The sequence below is a fragment of the Coprinopsis cinerea genome (assembly GCF_000182895.1).
Source record: "Coprinopsis cinerea okayama7#130 chromosome 2 map unlocalized cont3.2, whole genome shotgun sequence".
Classification (NCBI taxonomy): domain Eukaryota; kingdom Fungi; phylum Basidiomycota; class Agaricomycetes; order Agaricales; family Psathyrellaceae; genus Coprinopsis; species Coprinopsis cinerea.
The window spans coordinates 3,346,123-3,368,475 of NW_003307543.1; the positions used below are offsets into that span (position 1 = coordinate 3,346,123).

At 51.7% G+C, this 22,353-nt stretch overlaps 14 protein-coding genes across 14 annotated transcripts; 5 read left to right on the forward strand and 9 right to left on the reverse strand.

The window, feature by feature from the left end:
- Positions 1-147: 147 nt before the first annotated feature.
- CC1G_13110 (hypothetical protein) lies at positions 148-2,968 on the forward strand (the record flags this gene model as incomplete). The annotated part of the gene is made up of 3 exons (XM_001840000.2): positions 148-839; positions 895-1,316; positions 1,374-2,968. The coding sequence occupies 3 exons, from the start codon at positions 148-150 to the stop codon at positions 2,966-2,968; spliced, it is 2,709 nt and encodes a 902-aa protein (XP_001840052.2).
- Positions 2,969-3,335: 367 nt separating this feature from the next.
- On the reverse strand, positions 3,336-5,819 carry CC1G_13111 (hypothetical protein; the record flags this gene model as incomplete). Its single annotated transcript, XM_001840001.2, has 11 exons — positions 3,336-4,649; positions 4,716-4,772; positions 4,824-4,901; positions 4,955-5,065; positions 5,115-5,174; positions 5,221-5,274; positions 5,338-5,382; positions 5,436-5,489; positions 5,544-5,606; positions 5,663-5,710; positions 5,805-5,819. 11 exons carry the CDS (start codon positions 5,817-5,819, stop codon positions 3,336-3,338), a joined length of 1,899 nt encoding a protein of 632 aa, XP_001840053.2.
- A 1,026-nt stretch (positions 5,820-6,845) lies between these two features.
- CC1G_13112 (hypothetical protein) lies at positions 6,846-7,273 on the forward strand (the record flags this gene model as incomplete). Its single annotated transcript, XM_001840002.2, has 3 exons — positions 6,846-7,053; positions 7,119-7,181; positions 7,239-7,273. The coding sequence occupies 3 exons, from the start codon at positions 6,846-6,848 to the stop codon at positions 7,271-7,273; spliced, it is 306 nt and encodes a 101-aa protein (XP_001840054.2).
- Positions 7,274-7,632: 359 nt separating this feature from the next.
- Positions 7,633-8,367, forward strand: CC1G_13113 (hypothetical protein; the record flags this gene model as incomplete). Its single annotated transcript, XM_001840003.1, has 4 exons — positions 7,633-7,693; positions 7,744-7,923; positions 7,987-8,064; positions 8,126-8,367. 4 exons carry the CDS (start codon positions 7,633-7,635, stop codon positions 8,365-8,367), a joined length of 561 nt encoding a protein of 186 aa, XP_001840055.1.
- Positions 8,368-8,494: 127 nt separating this feature from the next.
- CC1G_14025 (hypothetical protein) lies at positions 8,495-8,904 on the reverse strand (the record flags this gene model as incomplete). Its single annotated transcript, XM_002911941.1, has 2 exons — positions 8,495-8,763; positions 8,811-8,904. The coding sequence occupies 2 exons, from the start codon at positions 8,902-8,904 to the stop codon at positions 8,495-8,497; spliced, it is 363 nt and encodes a 120-aa protein (XP_002911987.1).
- Positions 8,905-9,552: 648 nt separating this feature from the next.
- On the reverse strand, positions 9,553-9,967 carry CC1G_13114 (hypothetical protein; the record flags this gene model as incomplete). Its single annotated transcript, XM_001840004.2, has 2 exons — positions 9,553-9,915; positions 9,962-9,967. 2 exons carry the CDS (start codon positions 9,965-9,967, stop codon positions 9,553-9,555), a joined length of 369 nt encoding a protein of 122 aa, XP_001840056.2.
- Positions 9,968-11,079: 1,112 nt separating this feature from the next.
- CC1G_13115 (hypothetical protein) lies at positions 11,080-12,399 on the forward strand (the record flags this gene model as incomplete). Its single annotated transcript, XM_001840005.2, has 4 exons — positions 11,080-11,275; positions 11,334-11,536; positions 11,588-11,767; positions 11,815-12,399. The coding sequence occupies 4 exons, from the start codon at positions 11,080-11,082 to the stop codon at positions 12,397-12,399; spliced, it is 1,164 nt and encodes a 387-aa protein (XP_001840057.2).
- Positions 12,400-12,414: 15 nt separating this feature from the next.
- CC1G_14026 (hypothetical protein) lies at positions 12,415-12,762 on the reverse strand (the record flags this gene model as incomplete). Its single annotated transcript, XM_002911942.1, has 1 exon — positions 12,415-12,762. The coding sequence occupies one exon, from the start codon at positions 12,760-12,762 to the stop codon at positions 12,415-12,417; it is 348 nt and encodes a 115-aa protein (XP_002911988.1).
- A 400-nt stretch (positions 12,763-13,162) lies between these two features.
- CC1G_14027 (hypothetical protein) lies at positions 13,163-13,898 on the reverse strand (the record flags this gene model as incomplete). Its single annotated transcript, XM_002911943.1, has 2 exons — positions 13,163-13,669; positions 13,719-13,898. 2 exons carry the CDS (start codon positions 13,896-13,898, stop codon positions 13,163-13,165), a joined length of 687 nt encoding a protein of 228 aa, XP_002911989.1.
- Positions 13,899-14,052: 154 nt separating this feature from the next.
- Positions 14,053-16,275, reverse strand: CC1G_14028 (hypothetical protein; the record flags this gene model as incomplete). Its single annotated transcript, XM_002911944.1, has 6 exons — positions 14,053-14,336; positions 14,393-15,138; positions 15,194-15,305; positions 15,427-15,799; positions 15,853-16,059; positions 16,114-16,275. 6 exons carry the CDS (start codon positions 16,273-16,275, stop codon positions 14,053-14,055), a joined length of 1,884 nt encoding a protein of 627 aa, XP_002911990.1.
- A 215-nt stretch (positions 16,276-16,490) lies between these two features.
- Positions 16,491-17,283, forward strand: CC1G_13056 (hypothetical protein; the record flags this gene model as incomplete). Its single annotated transcript, XM_001840912.1, has 4 exons — positions 16,491-16,506; positions 16,559-16,747; positions 16,822-16,842; positions 16,901-17,283. The coding sequence occupies 4 exons, from the start codon at positions 16,491-16,493 to the stop codon at positions 17,281-17,283; spliced, it is 609 nt and encodes a 202-aa protein (XP_001840964.1).
- A 463-nt stretch (positions 17,284-17,746) lies between these two features.
- CC1G_13057 (hypothetical protein) lies at positions 17,747-18,509 on the reverse strand (the record flags this gene model as incomplete). The annotated part of the gene is made up of 5 exons (XM_001840913.2): positions 17,747-17,791; positions 17,855-17,915; positions 18,132-18,150; positions 18,221-18,250; positions 18,500-18,509. The coding sequence occupies 5 exons, from the start codon at positions 18,507-18,509 to the stop codon at positions 17,747-17,749; spliced, it is 165 nt and encodes a 54-aa protein (XP_001840965.2).
- A 397-nt stretch (positions 18,510-18,906) lies between these two features.
- On the reverse strand, positions 18,907-20,608 carry CC1G_13059 (hypothetical protein; the record flags this gene model as incomplete). Its single annotated transcript, XM_001840915.2, has 5 exons — positions 18,907-19,211; positions 19,270-19,344; positions 19,400-19,449; positions 19,978-20,455; positions 20,527-20,608. The coding sequence occupies 5 exons, from the start codon at positions 20,606-20,608 to the stop codon at positions 18,907-18,909; spliced, it is 990 nt and encodes a 329-aa protein (XP_001840967.2).
- Positions 20,609-21,093: 485 nt separating this feature from the next.
- CC1G_13060 (hypothetical protein) lies at positions 21,094-22,117 on the reverse strand (the record flags this gene model as incomplete). The annotated part of the gene is made up of 6 exons (XM_001840916.1): positions 21,094-21,166; positions 21,215-21,398; positions 21,447-21,491; positions 21,550-21,619; positions 21,776-21,953; positions 22,002-22,117. 6 exons carry the CDS (start codon positions 22,115-22,117, stop codon positions 21,094-21,096), a joined length of 666 nt encoding a protein of 221 aa, XP_001840968.1.
- Positions 22,118-22,353: the final 236 nt, after the last annotated feature.

Sequence of the window (22,353 nt, forward strand, 5' to 3'; positions counted from 1 at the left end):
TTGAGGTGTTGTTTACCGCAAACGGATCATTCTGTGTTGGGGCGCAGGCATATAAGACAGATGAAACAACCAGCCAGCTGACATTTGAGGTATTAAAAATAACGCCCCTCCCCCCGCTGGTCTTCCAGAATCACCCATCTTTAACCAATGTCATCAAGTCATTCTTCCAGCGGCTCTGATGAAGAGCCTATTGAAACCATCGGATATACTTTCAAGCCATCTCAGCAGTCGTATCTTCGAGAGAAGCTCGACGGTTATGTTGCTGCGAGTGGAAAGAAACGCGGGCAGTACGTGAACCAGGTGGCAACGCACCTTCGGAAAGAACTCCAAGAAGCCTCCGGAAAACAAATGTCGGTTGAAGATGCTCGCCTGCTGAAAGAGGCGAGCTGTTTTGGTTCCCATTTCCCGAAGCCTGCGTTGACGTATATCCGACAAGAACAGGGAGTTCGGGCGTGGTTCAGGGAAAGGTCCGGTCAAACCAAGACAAAGAGGAAGAAACAGATATGGGAGTCACGTTGGAACATGCGCTTGGTGTTTATGAGGCTAAATGCTGCGAAGATCAAAGCTTTGGCTCAGCAACTGGCAGTGGAAGGGGAAGATGTTGACGTGGACGATTTTTTGGAGGAATGGGAGGACGGGGCCGACGAGGATGGGAAGGCAGGGCGCGATCCCAGTAGAAAGGGTACGAAGGGGAGCGGGGAGGAAGGCTGGTTTTTTGACTACTACCAGACCGCCGCAACTGCGTTGATTTCCCGGCTCAGCGACAAGGAAAGGGCGCAGTACGCGGAGATAGCCGCAAGGTGGAAGGAACAGGGCCCCCCACCCAATGAGCAAAGCAAGTGAGTCTTCCATTTTCTCCGGCGGAAATTACCTTTACTCACGCTTTGGTCCTAGACTGGCAGACAAGGCAGCCACCAAGACGGCCTATTCATTTGCGGAACATTTACACAAGGGTTTCAATGGCGTCTGTGTGATGCTCATGGGGTGGCAGGCAGAAGACGGCACTCCAACAGCCGTTAAGGTTGACTTCAACCGTGAGTTAGGTCGATCGACGGGGTTCATTGAGTTGCACCAGAAGAAGTTCAAGTCCCTTTTCCAAGAGTTCAAAGGGTACGTCTGGCAGCTCTACAAAGAGGAAGATGACGACCACGACGACGAAACTGTTCGGGTCCGGAACCAGAAAAGGGACCTAGTACCAATGAAGACCAATGATTACGGGGAGCCTTTGCTCCCTAGCCCAACCTCGCGCAAACCAGGAGAGACCCGAGGTGATTGGTATTCGGATAGGTTGAGAAGCTTTTTCATCTACCACTATGGTGAGAAACAAACCAGTCCGTCCGATTGGTGTTGCCACTCACAGGTTTATCCGCCAGCTGTCTCGTCCGGGATGAATCCGGGTAGCTTCTGTTTTCCTTGGGGAAGGATCCTCCAGCATCCAAGGCTCTTCATCAAAGAGAAATGGCTGCCGGATAGATACCTTGACAAGCTCAAGGAATTGTCGGTCATGTCTGTGGGAGACAAAGTAGACCTGTACGACTACCTATACTCCCGCCAGGCGGAAGCTACCCGAGACGGGTCGTCCGATGCGCAGACGTTCGAGATTTCCGCCTATCTCGATGGTTCGAAGGACGTGAAGCCCCGCAAGCCTCGGTCCAAAAAAGGGGAGAACGATGACGGGTCCAGCGAGCTCGAGATGGAGCGCTTCATTGCCCGGCTTGAAGCAGAGAACGGACAAAGGGAAGCATCTGGAAAGAGTGGGGTTGACGGCCGCGGAAAGGGAAAGAGGGGCAGCAAGCCAAAACCAAGGACAGCAGGAAAGGGTGATGAATCGAAGGGAACTAAAGGGAAGAAAAAAGCGGAGTTAGAGAAGGAGAGAAGTGACCGCTCAAGGCCCGGGAACGGGAATGGCGAGGTTGGCGTCAAGCGTGAATTGGTTGAATTAGAGGAGGGAGAAGAAGATTTTGACTACACTGGCTGGGACAACGATTTTGATGAAGAGGAGGATGCAGAGGAGTTGTCGGTTGCAAAGCGCAAGAGTCCCAGCCCACCGAAAAATCCTTATCTGCTGAGATTTGCCAACTGGAAGCAGGATTTCGACCGTGACAGCGAAGAGGAGTATTCAGGGCACGAAGATGGTGGTAGAAATCAAGGCGAGTGGGTCGACAATGGCTACAATGAATGGGAAGATGACACTCAAGATGGAGGAAATGATGAAGGCGATGATGAAGATGAAGGCGATGACGAAGAAAACGGGTACAGCGAACAGGAAGGTGATGATGGGGGGGAAGGTGAATACGCGGAAAAAGGTGTCAACGAAGTGGAACGGGAAGAGGGCGAGGTTGATGAGGACGGTGACGATGAAGGTGACGCCGATGAAGAAGATGAAAACGAAGAGAGGTGGGACGACGAAGAGAGGCGGGACCGCCGTCGGCGGGTACAGGATGGAATTGAGTCAGAAGACCACGCTGCAAATGATCCCCTGGAGAGGAAAACGAGGTCGCGTTCCAGAGAGCTGCATTCTTCCTCTAATAGAGAGGGGTCGACTGGCGCCCAAAAGAGAAAGACCCGTTCGAGATCCAGGCAACCAGACCCTGCCTCTGACGACGAGGCGCCCTCCAGTTTCAAGGGTATTCGAACCCGCCGTCAACGAAGGGAAGGATCCGTACCGAAATCGATTTCCCAGATTCGATCGACGACTTCGAAGAGCCAAAACCCAGCTTCACAAGCCGTCAAGAGAAAGGCGGAAGGGCTGGCAATGGAGCGAACTCCGAAGCGTAGGGCGTCAGCTCAACTGCAGGAGCGGCGCACCAGCCCTAGGAAAGCAGCTCGCAGTGCAGCCAGGTTGGAGCCCGCAACACCCACAAGGAGCTTGTCAAGCAGGTCGCGCTCACAAGCTCCCGAATCGACGGCACAGTCTCGCAAAGCCGCAACTACAAGAACAAGAAGGCCTGGTGGGAGGGCAAGATAAATTAGTATGGATGGCATTTAGAATGATTGTCAAAATACTTGTATACCTGAATTTGACTGGCTTTTGTGAATAGTTGGAAGTTGGAACTTCATTCGCGGACCAGTTCTTGGGTATTGAATGCCAGTTGCGTCTTCATTAGAAAGATTATGGGAGAATAACAGAAATGAGTGGGAATTAGGAAGATATAGAAGGTGTTTGAAGCAAGAACAGACTCAAGCCTGCGCACATCGACAGGGCCTGGTACGATGACGGGTAATTAACCTGACCCAATTTCGTCGTATGCTGTGTATTGTTGCTCATTAACTTACTTACGTCCTAACCTACGTAAAATCTATCTGCGCGAAATTACCAAAATAGATCTCCGAATTCAACTTGTATCCGTCCCACCATTTTGTTGATAAAGCTCGCCGTTTCCAAAGTGCCCCTCCGCTGATTCTTTAGGGCCAACTAGATGGGATCGGGTTCCGCTGATGTTATGAGCTGGCAGGTTGGCTGCTTGGAAGTCAACACTAGGAGGATTGGACGACAGGCTAAGGAAATCGGTTGGGGTAGTCGAACTGGAAGACCCCTGAAGGAAAGGGGCATTCCCGAAACCGTCATCGACGTATGCGCCCTGGTCCTGGAAAACGGGGTCTCCCGGGCGCCCGACTTTTCCGCTCAGGGAAGGCCAGTCTGGTGTTCCTACGTTCGAATTCTCGGAAACTGCAGCCCCAGTCGCCGCGATGGAAGACTGTCCCTGGAATGCCCGGATAACCTCTGCTGTGGGCCCTGCTGCTGAATTAACCATCATCTCGGCGAATGCAGCATCTCGAGCTGGGGATTGTTGCATTTCTGGCGGGAATTCCATCGTGCTTCGTTGATATTCGGATAAGAGGGTCTGCATAGGGTGACTTGAAACAGCTGAAACATTCTGGGGGCTGTCGGAGGTTGCTGGATTCGGTGAGTTGTATCGGAACGCCTGATTGAAGTGGGTCGCGAACGCAGTTGACAGATGACTCGCAGTCTGGGGGACCTGGGTTGGCAAAGGGAAATGGGAGGTCTGAACGCGTCGGTTTGAGGGAGCGGAAGAAGAAAATCCTGGGGCAGGTCCCTCGTTCAAGGTTGAACCAGCGGATAGAATTTGCCAATGGCCGCCAGAGGCTGCGTTGGCATCCTGTTGAGGCTGGTAGCCGGAACTAGGTAGCGGTGGCTGCTGCAAAGGAAGTGACAGGGCCGAAGGTGGCGTTCCTAGGAGGATCCTGTTGACGACGGAAGTCAACAAGTTGATGTTGTTGGCGTAATAGGCTATGGTATTTTCCTGTTCATTCAGTTTCGCCAGCTGCGCTTCTGACCTCTTTTTCTCGTTGTCAAGGTCTTTGCGGAGCTCGGTTATCTCCCGGAAAGCCCTCGACAACTGTTCCTCTAATTGAGGGATCTTCTTCTCGGCTTCATTCTGACGGACGAACGATCGGACGACGGTGTTGACGCTGGCTGTCAATTCACGAGCCCTGTTCTCGCTCTGGTGGAGGCGTAGACTGGCTGCTTGAAGTTCTGACTCCACAGACCCGTTCTTCAGTTCTCCGGGGTAGACAGGGGTTATCTTCGTCCACGACGTCGCTGGGTTCCGTGGGTCCCCGGATACAACCTGAGTGCCTGAGGCTGCAGGCTGAGGGGCCTGGATAGCGAGCGGTTCAGGAAGTGTCTGGATAGTGAATGGTTCAAGTTAAGTGGATGTATTTTCAAAAAGTTCAAAGGGGAACGAACTCACTTCAGACCCTCTACTTTGTACCAGACGTTGCGGTCCTGTTGCTCTGGGTCGCGGCTGCTGCCGATCTCAGTCAGCTAATATGGTGGATAGATGATGCTTTAAGCTCACTGCGCGGCGATCATCGTCATCCGTCGGAATGTATGTAGCATCCTCGTTTTCAGAAGTTGATCCGCCTTGACGTTCAGCCTTGGATATTCGCAACAGTTAGTTTCGTAGGTTATGGATATCCAGAGACTCACCTCTTTGGAGGTCTGTTGAGCGATAGGCAAAGCCTTCTTCTTCGACTCCGCCACTCGCTCTGTCGCTTTTGTCGCTCTTGTCTTCTTCACCCCGGCATCAATATTTGTGGTCTATCCGAGAGTTGGCTCCATTTCACAGAGGAATTCCAAATTTACCGACCTTGGACGTTGGCCCCTTTTCTTCGCCAGACGGCTTCGTGACCGTTTCAGCCCCGATTGACTAGAAGAGGTCAGCCCTCGTACAAAATCAAGGTATAAACACTGACCTTTACAGTAGGAGCAGTCGTTAGCTCCTGGCCCAATAATCGAGTGTCGGACGGCTACACGCGGATAAACGTGTCGGATAAACCACATGCTTTGTGGCTACGCGGAAGGCAACTCACCTGAGTGTTCGAGCCTTTGTCAAAGTCTTGTCTACGTTCGGATGGCTAGCGACCAGTAAACTCTGCCCTTGGGCTGGGACTCGCGTTGAAGAGCTCACCTTGGAAATTGACTGTTTCGTCTTCTCTTCAACAGGTTTCCCGGTTTCAGTCACCTATCCTGGCCCTTAGATCGCCGCATTCTGGTTTGAGTGAAATATACCCGTCACCTTTGTCTTCGGCTGGCCTTTGACTTCTTCGCCAGTTTGGGAGGGTGCTCCATTGCTGGAAGACTGCTTCGTCACCAGATAAGTTGTCGGGGACCTTAGCACAAGACGGACAAGCTAACCTTGGGTTTGGGACCTGCCAAGCGCTTATCCGAAGACTTCTTGTCGTCCTAACACAATATTACATAGACCTCTACATATGGTAGATATGCCACCTGACCTGTTCAAATACATTGACCGGTTATGGCCAGCCAACCAGCTGACCACGCCCCCTGGCATAAGTGGCCAATGTCAGCTGACACCACCATGTAGTGTAACCACGATATGTCAGCTGGCCTGTAGTTTCAGCCGGAAGGGCCAGAGCCATCTGGTTTGACCCCCATAGCCCATCCATTATCCACTAGAGTCGGCTGACCACCCAAATTCCGCATAACTGTATTAGGCCAGCTGACGCCTCTTTTGGCGGATTGAAAGCCTGCCAACATGACAACCCAGCTCACCTAGGTTACTAAATGGTATCTCGCATTGACCCCTTAGGTGAGCTCATGCCCTGGCTTCGGGTCCCCCAAGTCGGCTGACCTATCCATCCCATAGTGCTGCGCGCGCAAATGCCGACCCAAAACCTCGCATGCCGCTCGAAGGCTAAACGTTCCTCTGCCCAACCGGATCCCAGAATCTGTTCAATAGTACGGTTTTGCACGTGCCGCTTTAGCTACAATACTACCTCCTCCGCCGATCGAGCGAGGTCAACCACCCTGCGCATTGACCGTATAGATGGGCGGACACCCCCTACCTTCAAGCGCCTTGGCGCGCCGACCTAACGTCCCTACGAAAAAGGGTGTTCCTGGGTAAGCGTAGGCACAATTTTGTTCGGTGCCTTATACCAGCTGACCCACCCTGGACGAGTTTGACGTCCGTAAGAGCAATACGTCTGCCGACGACCTCCACCTGATCGCCCTACCACAGCGGACTTAATACCCTTTTGGCCAATTCTCCCCCTGTTGTTGGCGGTCACTTACCGCCTTAAATACAGCGGTTACCAACCGCCTTAAATACAGCGGTTACCAACCGCCTTAAATACAGCGGTTACCAACCGCCTTACATACGGCGGTTACCTACGCCTTACATACCAGTCCAATATCGGCTATTTTGCATCGGCGGCTAAACCACCATCCGCCTTACCGCCGACCGGCATATTGACTAGCACAGCCTCTCCGACTCGGTGATGTATTAATCTTCCGTTTTCCCTCTTTCCACCTTCATACACCTACTCTCTGTGGCCACCTTTGCTCACGCACAGGGAAAATGTCTTCCAAACGCTCGAAACACAGAAACCAGAAATCTACAAACAACGAAACCAAACCGTCACCCCTCACTGCAGTCCCTCCATCGAAGACACCCTCTTCGAACCCTCCATCTCGATGGCGATACGTCGAGTTGCCTGAAACGCCGCCACCAAAACCATCGCTTGCGCGCACCAGAATTAGGAAAAACAGGAGACCCAGTTTGGACAGTGAGTGTTTGCACCTTACGCTGGGCATGACGATACTTTATTCACTGACCGAGCCATTTCTATAGAAGTTGACGACCCTGACACAGACTCCTCAACGGAGTACCTTCCATTTCCAAAGAGGCGCAAGGGTAAGTCCTGTCAGACATACCTTTCCCATGCGAGCGTACAACTCACATACATCCCAGGCACCCCTGTTACCGATGATGGCCTTAGTCCCTAACACTGCATATCTCTATACTAGATCGTAATTAGCCACAAATGCAATAACGAGTAACATTTCCCATTCTTCAACACCTCTGTTCGGCTCGTCCGAGATCGTAAAAAGCGCCGGCGGTTACTTACATACCAGCGGCTACCGCCGCTAACCGACTTACATCCTTTCGCATTCTTCAACACTGTCCGGCTCGTCCGAGATTGTAATAAGCCCCGGCGGTTACATGCCAGCGGCTACCGCCGCTAACCGACTTACATGCATAAGAGCGGGCCGTAACTCTTAACACCCACCTGGCCAAAGCCTTAAAGACATATACTTAAAAGATACAGAATCCCTAGCTCCCCACTGTCTCATACCAATCTCCCATGTGCGAGTGTCTCCAAATCCGCATCGACAAACTCGAGGCGCGGTGCAAGCAGATATCAAGTAAGTATCTAAGTATGTCTTGTTGCGGAGTTCACTGATCCCTCCCTCAGCCCTTCGCCGAATAATCAGAGAAAAGACTGGGGTCCAGGATGGTGGCATAATCGTCCGTGATCCTGCTACGAGCTACGACGATGATGGAGCGCGATTAATACAGGTTCAGTTGAAGGCGGAGCTTGACGCTGCTCTTGCGTTGGCGAATGAAATACCTGAACGTGCGGCTTTGCATTTCAGTATGTTCCAATGAACCATTTATTTTCGGTCAGTTCTTGGGCAGGTTTTGACGCAAGCCATAGACGCGAAGGACAAGGAAACCATGCATCTTTCAGATCTCGACGGCCTCAACCTTTCCGAACTCATTCAATTCCAGCAAAGTGCGTTCCAGATCTTCAGAACACCAATCAGTACCACAAGAAGTTTCTAATGTACACTCAGGTCTAATGAAGGCGTGGGCAGGAGTCGAAAAACTCCTCCTAGAGTCGTATCTCAGGAGGTCCACCAGAGATCGTACCCCACTGTACAGGAAGATAGAAACCCCTCAAATTCGCCTCCTTCGCCAACTCATCAAGGACTTTGCAGCCGAGGCCCTACATGGAGGCTGGAAGCTCATCGGACAGGTTGAAGCGCTCCTCGTCGAAGTATCCTCAGCGGAACTGTTTGAATTCCCGTCATCTTAGTCCATACGAGGGGAGTTAATGCGCAGTCATGTAATCTCAATCTATCCGTTCTCTACGTGATATAACAAACGCCGATCAATTTTCCCTTCCCGCCGTATATCTATCTACCCTCTGATGACCATGTTTCCTAGCGGTGGACGCCGTACGAAGAAAGAATTATAGACCTAAGTTCCAGCGCCCCCAGGTATGTAGCCCGTGCCTTTTCCTCAACTTCCAATTCGAACATCGCCATTTTCCCGTCCTCTTCCTCCTCCACCCGCTTTCGGTCTTTCTCAGCCATATTACGTCGCGGGTCTTCCACCGCGATAAGTGCTTCATACTTTCTCATTTTACACAAGTCGACCTGGCTTTCCTGCTCGGACCAGGCCATAATGACCTCTATCCATTGCCGGCGGCCTTCGTTAGACACGGATTATCGCCTCATGGATGACCCATCTACACACCTTGAATCTCGGAAAACACCATATCCAATTTACGGTGCCGATTGGGCAAGGTATCGTTCCCGATGACCGCCAGACCTTCTAGGAGAGTCAGCATTGTTACCGCCGCTTTGATTATGCCGGCTATATACCTCGGATTCCCAAAAATACTGAATTCCCATCAGACGGATCCTGCTTAACCATCGGTGACCCTTCCACTTCCGAACAATCCATCTGAATACGCACTAAGACAGCATCTGACGTGCACTCACCCCGCGATACCTCGGCGGCGCAACTCGCCAACAACTTCGTATTTTCTTCCAAATTTCCCAACGCTCTTGACATAAACTGCTTGCTCTCCTCCAAGGGATCGTAAGGGTCTGAATCTGCAATCCAATAACCCTGCGATCTAAGAGCCTCTCGCCGCTCCTCCCTTGTTTGCGACTCTAGCTTCCATATCAACTCCTCGTTGGCTTTTTTGAAATAGTGAGATTAGGGCAGCATCGTACGCGAAGGCGGAAAAATGTACCTTTAACCGAGTCGAAGTAAGTCTTGGCGAGAGAGAGCCAACGACGACAGCACAACGAACTGCAAGTAATTGTTTGCTCTAGGTTGCGATGGACAGAGATAGTGCGGCAAACAAAGGGTTCAGCCATCATGCGCGCTCGATGAATTCAGGGACCCACGCCTTCACACTTTATATATAACCCGGTGCCAATATACCCCAGTGATATATTTAGTCGGTGACAGCAACGATTACATATCCTTAAGCACACGTTTGGCCATCTCCTCCCAAGTTGCCGACGAGAGTAAGCTGCTGATGTAGGGTCTTGCAGGCCGCAGAGAGGGATATAACCTTTTGCCTGACCTCCTTCAGTTCAGGACTGAGAATCTCCTCTGCGTTATCTCCTAACTCGCACTCCAGTTCGGTCTGCAACCCTGCCAAGGCCTCGGTAAGATCCTCTGACCATCTGACTGTTTCTCCAGACCCTATTTTCGCTACGGCCAACGATTCCCCCAGAAGTGCAAAGAGCCTCTTGAATATCACCCCGTTGGCCTCGGCGTCTGCGGACTTGACCCGCCGTTTTCTTGGATCGTAGTCTAGTTCCTTCTTCGTCACTGGTCCCGTCTATGTATCATCAATGGCCGTCCGTGAACTTGGATGCGCAGCCTACCTCCATCAGCGCTTCGTTTCGACAAGCGCTCCGTTTGGTTGACATTCAATGATTGCGCAGAATGGTGGGTATTCGTAGATGCTGAAGGATCTGGAGGGCCAAAACCTCAGTATATGTCAGACAAAAAGAGACAAAGCGGAACACACGCATTTCCAATGAACCAGAGGGGAACGACAAACAAGGGAAGGATGAGAGGCCTGTTGGGATAGGTTCTCTCTATATGATCAGATTTCCAGGTCGGGGTTTGAAACCAGGGCGCCTTCCCCAGCGGTTATAGTCGATGTTAAACGCCGCCCGCTTATGAGTATTGTCGATAAGAACGGTCGCTTTCAGATACCGCCGGTAGTACGTACAGCCACATCGTGTCGTTTGTGATCGAGCGGTCGCTTACCCGGTGTCCCTCACCGTTCAATGAATTCTCATCACAATTGTTCAGGTCGGCGGTGCCTTGACCGGATATCGCTGACATATGACATGCACGATATTGCCGCCGCTCAATGTTAAGGATACTTTACACGGTCCCAAGCATCGCCCTAGTCACACCTAAGCTTAATCGAGAACTAAGCCGAATCGTCGTCCGCAGTTCTTCGATAGTTTGGCGCAGATGCCACACCGTTGCTGCCGATATTAATTCCCGTCGAGTACTACCAGGAAAGGTGACAGATTCCACCTGTTCCATGGCGGCAAAGTTCGCTATCACTTTATCCACCAGGTCCCACATCTCCAGATGCGCTATGAAGTCGATTGTTAGTTCTTATGGTTCCCAGCAACCAGACATTGAATCTCTACCGTGTAACAGAGGCTCGACAAGCCCTTTCCAATATATCCACTCCTCGTAGGTCAGGTCAATGCAATTGGCTGCCGCTCTGTCCATCATAACACGAGATCTCAGACTATCTATATACCCAGTCTCTCAGTCCCGTTTCCTTGAGCAAAGGTTGTCTGACTCTTACCTTTTCGAGGATGCACCAGTCGTCGTTGACGATGAAAACTTGACGAGGATTCTGAAGAGCACGTTCTATGTATGTATTGCGTTAGGTCCTTGTTACATAATCCAGTCCAACACCCAGTCGAACATCCAGATTGGCGGCTTGAGCGACCTGATCCTCCTGTCCAGAATGGATTCGACTCGCCCCCCCCTTTCTCCTGGCACTCGGTTAATCCATCGACTCGCCAGATATATCCTACGTCTCCTCCGTGAACAACTCTTCCCAGGTCACCCGCCCACGCCTTGGCCTAAAGACATCCCCATCCGCCTCCAGGTCGAGTGTCACCAGATCGTTGCCGTTGTCGTCAAAGCATTCCTGAATGCAGGTAAGTAATCAGTTGGCCCCTTATCGGTCTAACCAAGTTCTCACATGAAGTATAACAGAGCATTTGGCGTGGGCGCTCCATGATTACAAGGTACAGAAAGGAAAACTCACAGCCGCGGAATTACTGGCTCGCTTTCCACCTGCATCGCGACAAAAGGGCGACGGAACTCCCTATATCAAGGACGAACCTTTCATTGTGGTCGATTCAGTCGGTCGCATTCTTTTATGGTACCTCCCCAACATCGTTTCAAGCGCACGACAGGTAGGTTCTTCCATTGTGGCCCTGTTCGACAGTCTTCTGACGGGGAGCAAGGCCGTCATCTTAGAAGCGATATCTTGGCTGTCATTCGACGCGCCCGAAACCCCCCTTCTGACGAAACCTTGCGAATTCCGAAGACATGAAGGGACCTTCACACCTTCCGGCCCTCTTGTAAGAAGCGGGGTGGCAACATTTGCTTCCTGTTGGCCTGTGCCGATGAAATCTAGAGACCAGGTTAGTTCTGCGCTGCGTCGTTGTTGCCAATTTTAACCGTCGAATAGAAAGATCCCTCGTCGTCTCTGAGGCCCTCCACCACCTTCAGCGATCCTCGTAACGGTGGCCTAGAGTTCCTCGAAAAGGTTTCCGAAAGCATGGCCATCCTGGGTGCTATCTTGGCCGCCGTTCACCCCGCCCAGTTCGAAGCTGGGCTTGACGTTCTTGCGCATCTGAATGCAGGGAGCATCGTAACCCAGGAGCCTGCCTTGCTTCGACAGGTTCTTGAACTTTGGTCAACTCCATTCACGGCCTTTTCGGTTGTCAACAACCGTGATACATGGCTTCATCTCGACCCCAAATCACCACCCCGGGCGTACGACTTGCTTTACACAGGAGGACGTTACAGCGACGCTAGGTTCGAGGTACCATCCCTGGGCCTGAGATGTCGGTACAACCCTGGAACGGTCGTCGCCTTACTCGCCGCTCTGTTCGAACACGGCATATCCCCGGTTGTAGGGGACCGCGTAGGCATTTCCCAGTTCTTTCGTCAGGTCATGATAGAGCAGGTTCCCTGCTCCCGCCTACCCACCACCATGTACTTCGCGGATTTTCTCAACCTTTTCAGTAGTGATTATTACTTCAAGGACTAATCTAATATGGCACCGTTATTCCATTGCCCGCCACTCTGAATTCCACCGCCCGTCAATCTTATCGGTCACCCTAAGAGCCTCGGTCACCCATTCCTCCGTACTCGTCCATTCGTTGAGGGTGCCCTCCATAAACTCCAGCCTTTTACTCAACAGGTAGCGTGCATCGTCGAGATCCGCAGCGGACGAAGGAATTTCGGCGGGCGGGGGATACGAGCCCGAATCGTCGTCGTCCCTTTCGAAGTCGCTTGAAGCGAGCATCTTCCCCCACTCCACGTCGGAGTCCAGTTGGTACGGCGGTCTTCCGAACGCCTCGTAAACGGTGCCGTCAAACAAACGCTCTAGGCTCCAATCGCCGGTTTCCATTATGTTTATAAGGCGAGCTAGGACCGGGTTACACGGCTGAACCGGGTTTCTGCTCTCGCTGTGGAGGAGCAAGCACTTCATGTACGTCGTCCAAAGTCTTACCTGCGTTTGTAGTAAGCCCCGAGTGCTTTAATAACAATAGCCAGACAACAGAACACAATAATTACCGCTTCGTAGTCCACCACTTTGAACATGGCTGCTTTCCGGGCTGGAGTTAAATCAAGCCCTTTCGCACGAGCGGCGGCGGCAATGATACGATTTGCCGTTCTTTGGTGAACACAAAAGGTGTGATAAGTGTCACCACCCAGAGAAGGCTTCTCAAGGCACGTCGACAAAAATGCGCGCAATAGAGAATCTGAAAGGCAATTAATATTACTGATAATCTCGTGTAGCTTTACTTTCAAAGGGGCAAAACACATTTACTTTTCTCGATTTGACCCAAATGATCCTGTTCCTGCTCGTATTCCTCCAACGTTCTCTTCACCCGTTGAATGGCGTTGCGATTCTCCTCCAAATCCTGCTCGATCAGGTCGAGGGACGACTTAACAAGCGACCTGGCTTCTCTCAGCGCTGAGATCCCCAGTTCACGAAGGACCAGACGGGTAGACGGCGTTTCCGGGAGATGGGGAGGTAGATATGCGCTCTGCTGCCGCCACATTTGGATGAGACCGTTGAGGTTCGGGAACACCCTCTCGGCGCCTGGTTGCCACCATGCCTCTCTGTAGAGACTCAACTTGGCATCTCGGAGCCCTTCCCCTCCCTCCACAGCTACCTCGAGCATCCACATATCCAGTTCACCCTCCACATCCCCAAAGCAAACGGGGAAAATCTTGCGAAAAGCTGGCGGCGGAGTAATGGAGTGAGGATTCCTGACGGCGGCGGCGGTGTAGATCATCATTCCATTGATCTGGTGCACAGCGGTGAGCTCGGTCCTTCGAGAAAGCGTTAATCTGTACCAATTCCCCGCGTAGACACTCCCTAAAGGCCCGTCGCTCTTCTTCCGGCATCAGGTCACGTAACACCAGATAGCTTCCACCGGCGGCCCTGAGCCGGCTTGAGGTGTAATCCAGTAGGTCCTGTAATCCGATTTGGCTGATATCGCGCAAAGCTTTAATGCTGACTGCGAATTCGGTCATTGAGGGAGGCACACGTCAAAAAGTATGGGGAAGTCGACAAAGCGAATGAGCCCCTGGGTCCAAGATTTAATGCCCTTTTCACGACACAGATTCGCCCGTTTGATATCACGCCGGCGCACACGGGTGCGCAAGATGACGTCACCAACTAAATATATTATCCGATCGCGGCTGCGTTGGTCGTCAGTTGCTCCGCCGTTTCCTGAGCGCTTTTGAAGGACCTCCTGGCCTCGCAAGCCAGAAGCCTCCACATTTCAGCTTGACGGTAAGCGTAGGCGCGATGTCCAGGTCTGTTACCGCTCATGTCTGCCCAGCCCAAACAAATCTTTTCCTTCCGATCGAAGAAGTTGAGCATCCAACCCATCTCACAACGTATGAGAGTGTTCTCCTCCTTCCATCTGTCTAAACGAGCCTTGGCTCTTATCCAGTTAACTCTGTATACTATCGAGTGGGTTAGAGTTTGCCAATCACCACGAGTATCGTTTTTTTGGACGTACACTCGCTGAGGTACGTGGAGTTTTCCGAATCCCCCTTGACATCCACGCTCCAAATCCACGATAAAGATAATTTCGATTGACCGGGTGCGTTGGGTTGATAGACCGCCGTAATTGCCTTAGTATCCTCTTTACGAATCGCCTTAAAGCGGTCCAGTATCGATGGTTTGGCGCGCAGTCTCGTTAAAGCCCATCTGGCGTGGTTGTAAAGGCGCAGATGATGTCGCATGTTGGAGTCGGCGGCCTTTATGGACTGATAGCCGCGGGTTTTTTGTTTCTTCCCTTGCGCTAAACGGATGTCGGATCGATAGAGGAAAGACTTGTGTCCTATTTCCGTTCTGATGCCCTCCAGAGCATCGTTCGCCTGGGCGATTCGTAAATGGATCTCTTTCTTTCTGGCCCTTTTCATAGCCGGCGGGAGGACGGCGAATGAGGATGGTAAAGGTACCTCCACGTCCTCAACGTCACAGTCTTCAGAGTTGACGAACGGGTTATCTTCCTCTGCTGATGCTCCTCTAACGTCGTCGATATCTGAATCGTCTGGGTCCTCGTTGTCGATTTCAGGCGCGGCATCAGGAGGTCTTTCGTACGCTCCAAATTCGACCGACGGGAACAGGCCAACGGCAGTGGAAACGAACGCATCGAGGTCGGCTTGGAGGCGCTCTCGTTTCTCCGCAAGTTCGACGAGCTGGAGATCCGTCCTAAGTTCGTCTCGGGGAAGGCCCTTGACGAACGATTTAAGTAGTAGTCTGGATTGTCATTTCCAGCTTAGCGGTACCCGATAACTCGATCGATCGTACTTACTGGGATTCCTGTATCTTCAGCCCCCGAGTCAGCCATGACGTTACGCCGACATCCTGGTGACCCTCCTGCTCACTGACCATCAGTTCGTGTTGAACCTGGGATCTTGACGGGGCTGGATGATAAAGTTAATGTTTGTAAACCATGAATGTTCGATAAGGTCCCTACGCTTGTCGATGGTCACATTCAGGATGTCCATAGCACCGACGTCAGTCAATCCTTCCGACAGTTCGAACAACGACTATCCAAGTCCGTGGGGTCGTAGTGCTGAATGTCATTGGCGTCTATCTTCTCTCTTCGAGGTGCCTTTGGTTTCGGCTCCTTGGAGGACTGGGGCTTGGCGGAGGTCGCCTTTGCGCTGGACTTGGTCCCTTCCGCCTGTCCCTCAGGGGTATCCACTTTATCCGCTTTCTTCTTCTTCTTCGACTGCCTCGTTCCGTCCTCTCCGTCCTTGTCCGTTTCACCCTGGTTCTTCGACTTTCGGCTGGAGCTGAGGGGGTCAGTCTCGCGGGCGCGTTTAGTTCCGGCCTTGACCTCGGGAGCAGACGGCTCCTCTGTTGGAATGGAGCCCTTCTTGGTCTTGGGCAGATCGATCTCGATGAAAGCAACCTAATCACGTTTCAGCTCTGAAAAAGAAAACGCCAAGACAACCTGCCAGTCACCTTGCGCTTACGCCTGCCTTGCCTGGCGATTTGCTTATCAACTAGGTCTTGAAAGCTCTGGGTGCGGAAAAATGAAACATCCAAACTCTCAGCATACCCATCCCAAGGCAGAGACGGGTCGCCGAGCCTGCTAAACCAGCTGTGGATGGCCGGTTTGATATGCTCTTGGTCCCACCGCAACTTAAGGAGGGAATCGTGGATGAGAACCTAAAAAAAAAAACTGATCGATGATGTGGAAGGCGTAGAGACGAAGAAACAGACCGTCAAGTTTAAAAGCTTTTTCTTCAAGTCGATATCGGTATCGTCGCAAGTCCCTGCTTCCTTGAGGAGCGAGGTGAGATCGGCAATCGCTTCTTGGATATCCGGAGGAGGTAACTTGGCCGACGTATCGAGCTGGGATAACATAGGGCTTTGGCCGGTCATTGGAATTTTAAAAGTTAGGTTGCTTTGGGGTTGTAACTGGGTGGGTAGTCGGGGGCTGATTTCGGATATCCGAGATACAGGTGGCTACTTAAATCATATTCCTGCCCCCGTAGAACGGCTGCGTGTCCGCGTGATGGGGGCGCGCCCGGTGATTTATTATTTATTTATCGGCCCCAGACCACCTCTTTCTTTCACCCACCATCAAGCGACTCGACATGACCACCAATATCTGTAAGATCGCTTCAAGTGGACCATTGCGCATCTTGATACTTACGCCAGGCAGCTCCAAGTTCAGAGAAACCCGCACCTCCCAACGTTGCTCTCTCGCTAGCCAAATTTCGAGGGTTCGGATGCGACTCGGACAACCCAGGATCGACCGTGGGTCCACCCAAGGACGAATCTTCACGTAAGAAGGGGACCAGCAAGTTACGACCGAAGGAGAAAGATGTCAGCATTCCATCGGTACCAATCAGTAAGTGTGACCAACTTCCAACAGTTTGATTGATTCTGATGCGATAGCCGCTCCATGCTTGGCCCAATAACCAGACCTCACTGCTACCCAAAAAAGTAAGTGCCGTCTGGGGCGCCTATCTTTACGCGCATGCGGAATGATCTCTCATCGCAGATTCTCACAAGCGCTCGGTCGACGCTACGGCGGATTCCCAGGATGATCGAATTAGTCTCGCGCAGTTCCGAGAGTGGTCTGTATCGAGACTTTACTCTAGTTCTGGACAACCACCAGTGGTCATTAACGAGAGCGACCAAGCCGAGGACAACGATGACCAGCGCAACACAGAGGATCTTATGCTCGAGAACTGCACCATAATCCGGGACTTTCTACAAAAGCAGATCCGGGTAGCGACTTGGGAGGTTTATCAGGCTCAAAGAAAGATCACAATGCTCACAGAATTCAGGAAGTATTTGGCAGAGCAGCTGGAAGAGGTGGAAAAGGCCATCGACGAACGAAATGCGCATGTGAGGGACGGGCCCATGTTCGGCGGGAAATAAGTAAAATATGGTACTCCTAACCGATTTGTCCATGTGTTTGCCCCGTTGTCGGAATTCAATTTTGTATAAATCAGAAAAGGAGATTGTGTCCATGTGTTTGTCTTCTCTAGAGCAATGTGAGTCCCTTATCACAGCCGGACCCGGAGGACAACCCCAGGATAAACCTGTGGCCATGATCCCAGACTCATCGCGGGCCAAACGCGGCTTAACTTAGGCCGACTCATACCAGGGCTATCCTACACGGGATAGCCCTGGTATGCCCCGTCAATGCACCCAGGTTAAACCACCGGATGGCCTTGGGTTCATTGCCCTTTCTTTTTTCTTTTGCTGCTCGTCGACCTTCCGGGTCCTCCCGCCTTTCCATTGCTTCTTCATCTAGCTCGAAAATTGAATACAAATTTTTCTTATTGCATCTACCTATTAGACTACTACACATTACCATACAAAATACTGTACCGAGTGCTCAAGCCGACGGAACGATAGATGAAACCAAAATCAAGTCAACTATCTGAGAGGGAAAAGTACAAGTCAGTGTGAGGAAAGACGGTTTAATAGGAGCGAGGGGACATACCATCGGGGCGGCGTGCTCTTTTGCAAATAGCGGTGTAGGCTGCCCTGGCAACCCACGATACCTGGAAAGAACCATGAGCGCGTCAGTGATGGTGGTTTAGAGAAGCGAAGACAAACATACCTGGAGTTGACAGACTACAGTACTGTCTTCCCAGCAACCCTTAGGCAATAATCAAGCACGGCCAATAGACGAGGAACTACTGCAAGAAAGTTAATTCAGCGTGTGGATTTGGAATTAGACGAAGAGAGGGCTCACCTGAGACCGGAGCAAAACTCACCGGTGTGGTCGTGCCAAAGCTGCGGACATGGCGATCGCGAAAAGTCGTCAGCAAGGGCACATTCACATTGTCTAGATGCGTCACTTTACCTCCTTTGCCAAACTGCTCATAAGAAAAGCCTGAGCGGGCGCTCATATGTTAACTGATGGGCCGCAGCGTGGGTGGCGGTGGTGGTGGTTCAGAACAGAAGAACGCCAGTTCAAGTTCAACGTTCAAGTCGAACATGTTGATTTTTTCGAACTTCGCGCGCGTGATCGCGAGAAGTCAGATAGGGCGTTGGGACAACGAATGGTCAACCCAGGTTTCAACGAATATTGGGTTCGGGACAAATCATTGAAATTGGCACAGGGGTTGTAACGGAAATTCACCCGCGCTCATAATATTGCTGAATGCGCGAGGTTGAACCCAATCACATCCGGGATTCAAACTCCCTTCAAACCCAGCTCATCCGAGCCTCGGATGAGTTGGGGCCATACGAACGGCTGGGTGTGTACAGCTTCACCTAACGGCACCGGAACTGATGTAGCCAAGTGCATGAAAAGGCTGACCTGCTCATTCGCCGTTTGGCCGATTTCGGCTTCAACAATATACAAGGAGGTGCGGGCAATAACCGCCCCGCTCGCAGCCTTTTGCGCGACATCATGGCCGACATAGAGAAGAACCAGATGGAGATCACTACTTGGATGGGAGTTATGGAGAAGGCTCTCAGCAATGTAAGGTCGTAAATCACACTTGCCTATTCCCCTTCCATTCCAATATACAATATGCATATGATTCACGGGGTGCTACTGCTATTACTACTACTTGAAGTACTGGTGATGGTAAAGCTGTTGGCGGGGGCAAGGATAGCTCGATCGTCTAGGGAAATGTGGTCTTCGATGTACTTCACACGAAGAGACAGGCTTTCCATTACGTGATTCCTGCTTTTGATAGCCTCGTCGTAGATTCTAACGCTTGCGTCGAAAGCCCGTTGTAGGTGCCATTTTGTCCAGCCGCGGGGATTGGGGGCAAGATTCTCGTCCAACGCCCGCCTCCGCTTTTCCACCACTGTCCTTGCACTTTCCAGGTACCTCTGCATGGCTGTCCAAAAGTATTGAGTAACAGCGCGACAGACTAAGGAGTAATGATGTGTATTCACCTACAAGGGCTTTGAAGAGGTCGAACGCCAGATCCATCTCCTCCTGGATTGTGAAAATAGGGGCACTCCTCTCCTCTGGACCGTATCAGCTACAGTAGAACACTAAGTATTCCGGGGCGGTTTTACCTACCTGATGACGGCTGCATAGACGGCTGCATGGTCAAGTCAAATTGCTGCGCACTTGAAAGTTGAACAAATATGAGGGAAAAGAAAATCGTGGCTGAGAGGTGCTGGCGCACCCCTGTCCGAGTGCCGTAATTGTTTGTAACGATTTGATGTGCGTGGTTGTGTTGTAGTACAGGCCTGGATGTAATTATGATCTGAAAGGTCGGCTACGCACCGACGCTTATACCTTGCGAAGCAAACATTGACTTGCCTTCTCCGACGTCGCTGACACAGCTGGCTTGATGCCCGGGTAGTCGCAGCTGACGACCCGTAGGCGGTCGCAGGACAGACTCACAAGCTCTCACTGAACCCAAACCAAGGGTCTGTTTAATTATTTACGGCCCGCTTCAGTGGAATATCCGAAACTGTGACCAAAGACACAAGTGCTGGCAGACCATCGGGAACTTTGGTCGACGCTTCAAGAGAACAGAACGCAATGGACGAAGTGATGAGGGTAATTTTGCTGAGGGTAGAGACTATGTATCTTAGTTGGTAACTAGGCGGATGGCGCGTGCGTACTTGGATAACTGTGGTTCAAACTACGAGAGCTTGGCTAATGCATCGTTGAGGGCTTGTCGTATAGGCTGGATGTGAATTGGTTCAGAGGAGTCAAGATTGGCGTCAGTGAACATTTGTAGATCGTTGACGAGAAGCCTTGTGATGTCGGACCGCGCCTCCCTTCTGAGTCCCTCTTCGTGCGCTGAGACCACAGCGCGCAGCTCTGTTATCCAAGCAACAACTTCCGCTCTTGATGCGGCAAATGCTCGCATAGCGTCGGTGATAGCAACCTCCCCCCCGCGCCTGAACGCCAAAGCCATCGAGCTCCAGTTGTCAATCCTGTCCACTCGTAGTTGTATGGCTTTTGACAGTGACTGAACGATGGATAGATGGTAATGCTGAGACTTCCGGGCATCGGATATGAATCCCTTGACTTCCTCCACAAGTTCGCTCCCATTGTCTGGTGCTGGGGCGCCTAGGGCGCTTAAAGCCGTGGCGCAATTGACGATGTGCCGCTCCAATTCTGGGGATGGAAAAGAAAAAAGTAAAGGAGTGAGTATGACCCAAGGATATCATGTGTGAGCTGAGCCCCACCTTCAATAGTGGAGAGCGAATTTACAATACTTTCGGCTTCCGCGCGAATGTGACTGTCTTGTGACTCTAGGTTTGGGAGCATCTGAAACGTCTATCTTGTTCCCTCCTGGAATTTGCAGGACCTTTTATAGCAACCTTACCTATCCGTGCAATGAGGGGAAAGCCCGCCGCCGCAACGATAGACTCAAAGCCGGATAATGCTGTCTTCCAGAGAACTCAAGGACAAAAGTGTTTATCCGAACCCTCTCTGCAGGAATGGGAATATCTATCTGGTTCAATCCTGCAATTTAGATGAGTGAGTTTTTACAGCAACCCCATGCATACTGTTACCATTCCCCATACATTTTCAAAACTTCACGAGCTCCAACCCTGCCTCTCAGACAGGATAATCGTTGTTGAGGTAACCCCCCGCTCTTCCTTGCTTCTCACGCCATCCGCCGGATAGAAGAACCCTGAGCTGTAAATAACAACGCAAGCGTACTGTTGTAAATTGAAGGACGTAATACAATGTCTGTGAGTTTTTGGAGAAAAACCGACCGCACTCTGGATTTGCCTAAGATTGTGTGTTCACTTCTTGGTGAATGATAGGGCAGGGAGCTGAGAGAACGCAGCCGAAGTCGCAGCTGATGCAAAGACAGTCCTATGGGAGGTGAAATGTGTCGGTTGTTGTAGTCTTAACTCTGCGCACCTGAAACGAGGTCGGGAGGCCGAACCCAATATCTCGGCTGAGGGGCAGGATATATCAAAGGTGGACTGGGCTGAGACAAGGTCATCGTCAGCCGTGGATTGTCTCAACCAGGGGCGTAGGGTGGGGTGGGGTGGGATGGTGGGATGGTTGGCATAGTCAATGTCCCAGCTGAGGGGGAGGATATCTTTAAGCCCCGTTCAGCTGAGACACCTCCCGTGAACTGTGGACACACCTGATTTAAATGTGTCGGTTGTTGTGGTCTTAACTCTGGTCGCACCTGAAGCAAGGTCGAAGCCCCGTTCAGCTGATATACCTCCCATGAACTGTGGACGCACCTGATGCGAGGTCGGGAGGTGGAACCCAATATCCCAGCTGAGGAGGAGGATATATCGAAGGTAGATTCGGCTGAGACAAGCCGTCAGCCCTGAATTGTCCCACCTAGGCGAGGTGTGGGGTGGGGTGGGATGGTGGGATGGTTGGCATAGCCAATGTCCCAGCTGAGGGGGAGGATATCTTTAAGCCCCGTTCAGCTGATATACCTCCCATGAACTGTGGACGCACCTGATGCGAGGTCGGGAGGTGGAACCCAATATCCCAGCTGAGGAGGAGGATATATCGAAGGTAGATTCGGCTGAGACAAGCCGTCAGCCCTGAATTGTCCCACCTAGGCGAGGTGTGGGGTGGGGTGGGATGGTGGGATGGTTGGCATAGCCAATGTCCCAGCTGAGGGGGAGGATATCTTTAAGCCCCGTTCAGCTGAGACACCTCCTGTGAACTGTGGACGCACCTGATGCTAGGTCGGGAGGCCGAGCCCAATATCCCGGCTGAGGAACAGGATATATCCAAGGTGGATTCAGCCGACACATGCCAGTCCACGGCAAATATCAGGGCGTTGGACGCCATTAGTCGACACCAGGGTCGGGTGTTCCTGTCAGGATTCCGACCCAGTCTGTAAGCTCTTTGCCTGTCCGGTGATGGATAGCAGGGGGCTTGGGCATTTCAGCTCAGACATCAGCATTGAGACCAGGACCTGTGGTCTAACCCACATCACCAGCCAGCTGGAACAGGACAGATGGAGCTAGTGGAACATGTATTCAGCTGATACATAGACATAGAGCAATGGCAATTCTCAGCTGGGT